The sequence below is a fragment of the Suricata suricatta genome, chromosome 12 (assembly GCF_006229205.1).
Source record: "Suricata suricatta isolate VVHF042 chromosome 12, meerkat_22Aug2017_6uvM2_HiC, whole genome shotgun sequence".
NCBI lineage: Eukaryota > Metazoa > Chordata > Mammalia > Carnivora > Herpestidae > Suricata > Suricata suricatta.
Window position 1 is genome coordinate 4151701 of NC_043711.1, and position 9669 is coordinate 4161369.

General features: G+C 57.6%; 1 protein-coding gene across 1 annotated transcript in view; it reads right to left on the reverse strand.

Moving 5' to 3' along the window:
- Positions 1-8722, reverse strand: part of MLLT1 (MLLT1 super elongation complex subunit) — a 55813-nt gene extending 47091 nt beyond the window's left edge. Inside the window, exons 1-3 of the mRNA XM_029916470.1 lie at positions 8717-8722; positions 8062-8242; positions 1616-1698 (exon numbers count right to left, since the gene is read on the reverse strand). Coding sequence (XP_029772330.1) covers positions 1616-1698; positions 8062-8242; positions 8717-8722 — 270 coding nt within the window. The remainder of the gene's footprint in view (positions 1-1615; positions 1699-8061; positions 8243-8716) is intronic.
- Between the last annotated feature and the right edge of the window lie 947 nt (positions 8723-9669).

Genomic DNA, 9669 nt, shown 5'->3' on the forward strand with positions numbered 1-9669 from the left:
AAATTAGTCCAGGCAGCGCGGAGATGAGCCTTAACTGGCCAGGGGCCCCTGCGCGCCCCCCCCCCCCCCCCCCCCCCCCCCCCCCCCCCCCCCCCCCCCCCCCCCCCCCCCCCCGCAGAACAACCGGAGCACGCGAAGGCCCAGAGGGCCCTGCGGATGGACTCAGTCTCCCCAGCCAGTCAGCGGGCGGCCCTCGTCGCCCCTGCACACCGGCTTCCCCCAGGGAGTGGGGAGGCAGCGAGGCCTGCCCAGAGACTCACCCGGCACCAGTCCCCACCCCTTCTCCACGCTCCCGGAGCAGCGAGAGCCCCCTACACGCGACACGGCAGCGTCGCCCCCCATCTCCTCCGCAGCCCCTCTGAACCAGCACGGAGCCTTTGCCCGCGCAGACAGGCTGGCCTCTTCTCTCAAGAGCGGCCGGTCACCGGGCCTCTCGGGTCTTGATTCCCTGAAACCTCGGGACAACCCGGCTCCTGTGAGCGGGGCCCAAGAGGGCCCGCGGCACAATCCCACCGAGTCACACCCCCCGAAAGGGCACCCGGCTCCCCGCGGGACAGCACGCCCGAGCACCGTTCCCAGAGGCCCGGACGCGGGCGGTTCACAGACCAGCCAGGTACAGACAAGGGACTCCTTAAACAACAGGGAGATCTCCTCCGGAAAGAAGGCGGAGCTGCCAGCAGCCACCGGCTAGAGCTCGCCGTGGCCTCTTGGTGGCGCCTGGGAGGGGCAGAGGGGGGCTCCCCCTTTATTTTAATTATGGGGCTTTAAAACCAGAACAAAAACTATGATCTGAATGTGTCTCCCCAAAATTCCTAACCTCCAAAGGTGATAGACTGAGGAGGTGCGACCCACCCTCAGGAATGGGATGAGACCCCACGGACCCTCCTGCCATCCACGGGAGGACACAGCGAGAAGTCTGGGACCCAGGGGAGGGTCCTCCCTGACCGACTTCCAGCCTCCACAACTGTAAGCAATAAATTTCTGTTGCTTATAAGCCGCCCAGTCTGGAATCAGCAGCCCAAATGGAATAAAACTATAAAAATACATACATCCACTGCGTCTAGAAAACACACACGGAGGAAAAGAAAACAAGGGCCCCTCACGATCTGCCACCGCGATCACCCTGTCAACACTTCCGATAAGCTTAATTCCTTTTTCTAGAAACACTACACATAAACCAGCGGTTTTCGCCCAACAACATCCCACACCTTCCTCGGCCCAGCAGGCCCGCGAAGACCCGGCTAAGATGCACCTTGAGCCCGTCCGCCCAGCCGCCTGCCGTCGGACAGTCAGGTGACGTTGGCCCCCCAGCTCCCGGCCGGGTGACTGATCCTCTAAGCCCCTCCGCGGACTCTAGCCCGGTGGAGGACCGTCATCGCCGACTCGGGGACCACGTGCACCTTCAGGGCAGCGGAACGGGGCCCAGCTGCCCCCCGAGAAGGCCACGTGCACGGGCGTCCCAGCCCCCGCCTCCCACACAAGGTGGACGCGCCCGCGCTCCGACTCGGGGGTCGCTCCCGATGCTCCCAACGCCCTGAGGCGCAAGCTTCACCGGCTCCACCTCCTGTTTGGTGAAGGGCGGGCGTTCCTTCCCGCCGCTGCCCCGGGAGCCTACCTTGTTCTTGAAGTACACCTCTATGGGCATGATGAAGCCAGCGTACCCCGACTCCTCCACCTTGTAAGGGGGCTCCTTGCACACTAAAAAGAAAGGGAAAATGCATCGTCAGCGTCCTGTGCGTCCGACAGCCGGCCTTGGACAGCAGTAAGCACGCATCCCCTCTGCGCCTCGTCTCCGGGGCTCAGCTGGCCCCACGGGACTGCGGCTTTCTGGGAGGCCAGCTCCCCTGGGGAGTGTCGAATCCCATGGAATTCAAAGCATCACAGAAGGAGCAGAGCAGGAGAAAGGTGACCCCGTCGGGGAAGGAGAGCAGCAGAGGGGCACAGGAAGGGGCGTGAGATTAGCTAAGACAGACCCACTGCCAGCCACAGCCCGCTCAGGTCTGACCCAATCAGGGCACTGAGTCTAACTTGGGTGAGGTGCCAGCCCCCGTGGGGCCCCAGCACCCCAGGCAGGGCCGTGTCCACGCCTTCCGCTGCTGCCTCAAAACCGTGAGCCGAGGCCCAGCTGGGCGCCGGTGCACAGGTAGGGGGAGATGGGAGCCAGCCACGATGGGTGTGCGCTGGGACTCTCCTGGGTTCCGTTTTAGCGCTGAACAAAGGCATTCCCAAGGGACTGAACAGAGATTCCTTAACCTCAGAGATTGAAAAGAAAAAAAGCTGAAACTAAAAAGAACAGCCAAGTACAAGTAAAATGACCTCCAGCAATCTTCCCCTCCAGAAAGAACCTCAGTCTTTGACACGCATGCCGTCATGAAAACACCGTGTGCCCGCTTTGCAGAGAACCCAGCAGAGCTCAGGCCAACCCTCCCGGCCCTGCACCCCTCCTTCTCCAAAGGCCATCACCCCCGGGAGGCAGGAAAACGTCCCTCGAAACCTGAGGAACCATTACGCACACCTCTGCACCGGTCAGGTATTCTTAAGTGGGCCAGAAATTGCTGGAAAAGCAGCGCGTGGAAAAAAATGAAAGAGGGCTTTTTAAAATGAAAACATTGTTAAGATTTTTCTTTTAAAAGAATCTTCAGCTCTCAAATGTCTGATCAAATATCAGATCTCAAATGTCTCATGACTCTCATCTCTCCCCCAAAAAACCAGCCAACGCGGTAGATCTGGCATGGGCAGGGGCCACTAGAGGCAGGACAACCTTGCAAGGGACCCCAGGCTGCAAACCACCGGGGAGCAGGGGAGGGGCTCGCGGCTCAGACTGTCTGGGGCTACAGGGGCAGCTGAGGGGTGCGAGCCGGCCCTGGCTCCCTCCACCCCGCCCTCCCCTCCCTACGAGGCCGGCTACCGTCTCCCCAGCGGTGTGCTCACTTGGCACCCTGGGTGCCAGTCCCCACGCCCGCCGCAGGAAAAGCGCACGGCCGGTTAAGTGAGGCTTACTCAACTGCACCGACCTCCCCACTGGTGTCAGGGGAGGGGGCTCCCTAAGCAGTCCCGGGAGAGGCCACAGCGCACAGCACAGCCTCCTGGAGGCCAGCAGTAGCCCTGGCTGCCTCTGAACCCGGCACCCTGAACACTGTCACCTGACATCAGGGTCTACACCTGAATCGCCACTGCCACCAAACGCCAAGTTGCCCACCACTCACCCAAGGCCCCAGGGTCACCCCGACTCCTCCCTCTCCCATGGTCACCCAAATGCTATCATGTCTACCTCCAAAATATTCTAGAATGCACCCCACTGCCCCAGCGCCCTGTGCCTCTGCTCCAGCCCAGGCCCCCTGCCTCTCGTGTGGGTCACCGCCAGCACCTCACCAGACACTCTGCCTCAGGCTCACTCCTGGGATCTTCTGCACAGGCAGCAGTAACGATCATTCTGAAGCGTGAACCGGACCGCGTCCCCTGATGGCCCCTCACTGCCTTCAGGACCAACCGCAAGTCCCTCAAGGTAGCTCCAAGATGCTTCGTCACCTCCAGCCTCACCTCTCGCCAGCCTGGCCTCAGGTGCTGAGATCCCGACGCAGGGACTGGCTCACATCATGGATCACTTGCTTCTAATGCCCTCATTTTGAAATTGGGGGGGCCACTCCCTAACCAGATCCTACCTTACAAAGAGCTGCCAGTAAGAGTTCCCACTGCATGAGAGAGCCTGGAGAAACAGGGATAATTTGGAGACCACAGGAGAACTTGGGAAAAAGTTTGAAAAATGTTAAACCAACAAACTAGAGCCAATGTCCTTAAATCCCAGATATGCCCAACAAATAAAAACAAGACATTCAAAAAGGGACAATTAGAGAGTAGGAAAGGGCTCTGAGATGTCACAAATATACCACTTACAATTTTATAATTCAGCGGAAAGACAAAGTAGAGTTGAGAATGTAGAGCAAAAAGACACCTTTTTAAAGGGTGAGATGTAAGAAAACAATTCAGATTAAACTAACACTGATAGTAACTATTTATAAAGCCCCTATTCTGTGTCAGGCACTATGTTTAGTACCTTATACATATTAGCTCATTTAATCCTTAAGACAACCTTGTGAGACAAATACAATTACTTCTGTTTCACACAGAAAAAGATCTGGGCATACAGAAGTTAAGTAAGAAGCATCCCAGGAAGAAGAAAGAAAGAATAGAAAGACATTGGTCAAAGAAGTAGGAGAAAAGTTCTCAGAGCTAAAATTGAAGGACACCAAACATCTAACACTAAGAACAAAAAGAGCCTAGAAACAACGCTATAAACAATCTCCTAACTGCTTCTAGAGAAAAGCAAACAAAAGGGGTCCTCTGCCACAGCACGAGCGCCCGGCGGAGCACACCCCGCGGAGGATGAAGAGCAGCACTCTCAAGCCTCTAAATGACAGTAGCTCTCAAACTAAAGTATTATACCCAACCAAACTACCAGCCAAGTGTGAGACCAGAATAAATGGCACTCTCGAATATCCTGGGAATTGGAGCTTATTTCCCACACCCCTTTCTTCAGAAACTGTTTCAGTAATTGGTCTCTTGGGACACTACTCATTAGAAACTACTCCAGTAAAACAAGGCAAAACACCAGGTAATAAATAAACCCCCTGAGGAGAACAGTAAATTCCTGGGGTAATGGCCACAGAGGTGGCCTTGAGAGCTGCCAGTCCTCATTAAAGAGGGAAGACAAAGAGAAGCAGATTGGACTATCCAGGAGGGAGAAGAAACGCCACCAGATAACAGAAGCGATGGACACGATATGAAAAAAGTGCGGCTCTTTTGATGAGGACACAACGTAAGGGGGAAAAAGGGAGAAGCAAATTTTTCACAAAGTTATGGCCCAAATGTGAGGCAAAGTAAACAGGGCTAATGATAAAAAGACCTCATCTGACCTTGACATGACCTTGAGTGGTATCCTTGGAGTGGCCCAAGGCTCAGAGGGTGAACGCAACCCTGGCAACCTGACCAGCCCAGCAGTGAACAGACTCGATAAAGTCATGACAGTGTGTGGTTTCCAGCTTCTAGAATTAACCCGTGATCTGGGAGGAGTGCACGTTTCAGTTCAACAATCTTACCAAGGTCAAGTGTAGCTCCCTAAAAGGAGGGGTATAAGGTTCAAGGAAAGACAGGGGTGCTCGTGTCCTTCTCTTCCTGGACGCATTGAAGGTGACGGGGCTGCACCCATGTGCTCACCCACGAAAGTCAGCAAGCGCCTACGGTACCTTTTCAGCCCCAGGATCATGACAGCAACTAAAGCAAAACACAAACCTCTGTCTCGGGGGAGGAGGGAAGATGGAAAAGACACGTGATGTGTACGTTATGTTAGGATGAGGCTGAAGAGGGGAAAACACAGAAAAAGGCTAAGAAGAGTGTGGCCGTGTGGGTGGTTGAGCGGGGAAACCGTGAGCTCGGCCCTGCAGCCAGAGCTCTTCCGAAAGGGCGAGGGGGCCTCTGTGGAGGATGCCAGCGGGCAGCACGCGGGCCTCCTCGCCCGGTGTCACGAAGAGTCACAGAGACAACGCTTAGCTGCACGGCACCGGAGACGCGGGCGGAAGGGCGGGAGTTTGGGATAGAGCTGCTGAGGTCAAGAAGTAAGCAGCAAAATCGATGCTACTCCTCTAAGATGCGAGGGAAGGACAAACCCAGGAAGGGCACTGTGGCACTCTGTCACCCTGGGAGGGGTGACACGTGCGGGACAGGAAGGGGAGCTTCGCGCCCTGCACGCCTCTGTTGGGTTTGTTACGAGTATGTATTTAACTTAAAAACTACTCGTAAAGTCCATCAGGGTCATTTCAGAGAGCCCCGCCCCAAGTTCTCTTTGACCTGGTCCATGTTTCGCCGACAGCTGGCAAGAGGAGTCCTGTCGCCGTAACAAACAGGGAACTGGGTGATTACCACCTGATACGTCCGACACAGCTGTGCGTATGGGCGTCCGTCCGTCCGTCCACTCACAGGCACACTTCCCAACCAGCTGCTGATTACACCTCTGCCCCCAACTGACGCGCTCGGAGAGCGCAGCCCACTGTCACCGCATTTCCCAGGCTCCTGGAGCTCAGAGGCCACGTGCTTCCACGGGACCACAGCAGGCTACTGGCCTCTCTGAACCGCAGTGGACACGCCGCCCACAGGGATTCTGGGGGCCCCACGTCGCCGGGCTGGCACAGCCCAGGGCACGGAGCAAGCGCATGACACACACAGACCGCCATTAACATTGCTCCTGATGGCTGCTTGCTTACTGGCCCAGTGGGGATGTGGGGATGAAGATGAACAAGCAGCTTACAGGTGGATGGAAACGGCACCCTGGGCCACCCCAGAGAGAAGGGGAGAAGGCAGGGGAGGGCGCCGGTGAAGGGGAACTGGAGAGAGTGCAGCCCGAGGAAGCGCAGAGGGAGGGCAGTGGCCACACGCTGCACTCCGCTGCCAGCACAGGCGCACCTGCGCAAACAGCCGAGCTGGCTGCAGGCAACCGGCAGCGGCGCTGACCCAGCCCCTGGGTCGGTGTGCAGACCCTGCGTTAAAGCCCAGGCTGCGTAGCCGGCCCTCTTGAGCCTGCCCCCCATCTGTAAGGGGGTTGTGGGGAGACTGAACAGAGACCCTGCACCGGAAAAGAGCTCAGCAGCAAGTGCCCAGGAAGTGCCAGGATTTACCACCACCGAAGGGGCTGTACGGACAGATGCTGCTGTAGTAACCAGATCGGCTCCCCGCCAGGATGCTCAGGAAGGAGGAAGGAAAAGGAGACAAGGTGAAGACCCAGGGAAGCAGAAATGAGCAAAGGGACAGGGCGGTTAAGTGTCCAACTTCGGCTCACGTCATGATCTCACGGTTCATGGGTTCAAGCCCCGTGTCGGGTTCTGTTTTGACAGCTCAGATTTGACAGCTCTGCTTTGAATTCTGTGTCTCCCTCTCTCTCTGCCCCTCCCCTACTCACACTCTGTCTCTCTCTCTCTCTCAAAAATCAACATTAAAAAAAAAATGAAATGAGGGAAGGGAAATAGCTGAGAGCCAACAGAAGAAACCAGAAGAAGAAAAATGGCTGCCACACTGCTAGGAATATCCAGCTGCCTTCCCTTGTGAACCTGAACTTTCTACACGTGTAATATATGTCACTTCCCCAAGAGACTATAAGCCACTTGCTGGCACAGGTCCAGGTCCCCAGGAGATCCCACGAGGAGCTCCTGCTTCAGCCTGAGGCCTTCCACACCTGCTCACGGGTTGGCCCCGTGGTCCCTGGCACTTTTGAGGGGGTGGCTCTCCCCATCCTGGCCTATTCTTCCAGCAAGAAGTCCTTCTGTCCTCTAGCAACACATCTATTCAAGAAACCATGCAATGGACCCTTGTGATGCCCCCACTTCACCCAGGGGACTCCGTGGTGAGAGCAGCCCGGCCCCACAGAGCTAACAAGACAGCCACCCACTCCACTCCCAACGGCCCCGGAGTGCTCTCTGAGCCCCATAAACTGCACGAGTGCCCATCTCTGGGCCTCGGCAGACTACAGGGCCACCGGTGACCAAGATCTGTGCGGAATACATCAACGAAGCACTTACTTCTGCCCAAGACAGCAGTCTGAGGGGCGAAGCAGAGAAAGAAGGCACATAAAACAAGACGGCAATAAAATGAGATTTTTGCCCCAAATATCATGAAATCCGTACAATGGCATCTCTCATCAAATGTGGGCTCAACAAGCGACTTCCTGATTACTCACCAGGTGGGTGTAAGTCACCCTTCCCACCCGCTGGCCACTGGCTAGGTTCTCTGGATGCTTCTGAGAGCCTGAGTCTAAATAATGACACAAGACACAGTCACGACCTCCTCTGGGTTTTCCCTACAATGAACTCATGAGCTGAAGGAGAAGCAGGAAGGAGGCAGGAGGACCTGTTTCAAGATCACAGAATGGCTGCATCCTGGCTGGGCACCTTGTCTCCAGCCCGGCGAGGGGAGCAAGCTGGAAGCGCCCAGAGTGTGGGCCCTGTTGCCCCCGGGGGAAAGGGTGGAGACAGACCCCCAGGGAGCGAGGACAGGGGGCCAGGGCACAGCACTCACCGCGCTTGGGCTTGGGGAAGCTGTCGTGCAGCCGGAAGACCACTTTCTCCACGAAGTGCTGGATTTCACATTGCTCAGGGCCACGGACAAACACCATCCAGTCGTGGGTGAACCCCTCCGTGGTGGGCTTCTTGCGCAATTGGGCACGGTGTCCCAGCTCTAACTTGACCTGGACAGTGCACTGGAGGGAGAAAGAGGCGGGCACAGGTCAGTGATGAGCCCGGGACAGGGGACGCCAAGATTCCCACCCCGGCGCCTACAGAGCGTGGCCAGCACTGGCCATGGCAGATGAAAGGACTCCTGGGCACTGTCACAGTCTTCCCAACTCGCCACGAGAGCGCAAAGCGCTTCTGGTGAAGCAGGCACCGTGCGAGCTGCCCTGTGGGCCCTCTTTCCCAGCCCGCCCCCTGGAGGCCCTGCTCTCCCTCCCACCCAGCCCCCACCCTCCACCCCAGCAGGACACCCTCTCCCCTGTTCCTCCAACAAGCTTGCTCATTCCTGTCTCAGGGCCCTGGCACCTGTGATTCCATCTGCCTGGGGTGCTCTTTCTCTATCTAGGTCATGGGTGGCTTCTCCCTGTCACTGAGGTCTCAGCTTGAATGTCACTGCCTCTGGGAAGACACCCGCCCCCGGCCCCCAGTCTGAAAGCGCCCACCACCATCCCCGTCACCCTGTGTCACATTGCACATTCTCAGCACCTGTCACTACTGGAGCTCATCTTGCTAACGGGCTGCTGGCTCTGCTCTATCACCTGCTGACTTGGGGCTGGCCCCTCGTCCAGAGCTGAGGTCCTCACCAAGAGCTCCCTGAACACAAGCCCCAGTGTGCCCCGGAGTGCAAGTGCCTCGTGAGGAAAGCGAGGGAGCAGGGCCTGGCCCGAGGCGGTGCGCCCCCGAGGGCCTGCTCCCTGAGCCCCTCGCTGTCTCGCCTCCCTGGCTAAGTCACCCAGGCTCCCTAATCACAGCCTCTTCACTCTCCTCTCCCCACAAAATGCCTCTGGGGAACAAAGACCCTCGGGGTCATCTGAGTCCACAAAGACACTGGCTTTCAGTGTTCCAAGGAGAACGGTGGCTCGCGGTTGGAATGGAGGGGCCAGGACGGAGTCCCTCGGGGCCCCAGGGACCAGGGCACTCAGGCTCCCTGCATCCTGCGTGTGTGACGCACTGTGCCTGAAACGTGAGGCGGCCCGTGCTGGTTCCTCTCTGCTGAACACAAAGCCACAAAACTTTTGAGGCACTCACACCGTCACGGGTCAAAGCCACTAATGGGGAACGCGCTGTAAACACGCACTCTGGTCTGGAAGATCCACCCAGCCCTCTGGGAGACACAGCCTGCCACCTGGTATCAGACGCAAGAACGTTACAAAGAAGACAGAGGCCAAGTGGACACTTGCTCCTACGCGCCGAGGACAGCCTGGCGCACGCCGTCTGGTGGCGTGCAGCCGGGCCACTTCCACCCGCCCCCGTGCCCCCTCTCCTGGGACCCTCCTCCCCCGCTGACCTCACGTGACCTCCTGCCTCTTCTCTGTGAGCCCTCCGTCCAGCAGACCCCGCAGCCAGTGGCCCCTCCCTCTGCGCCCTCTCTGTTGCTGCCAGGAAAGCAGGACAG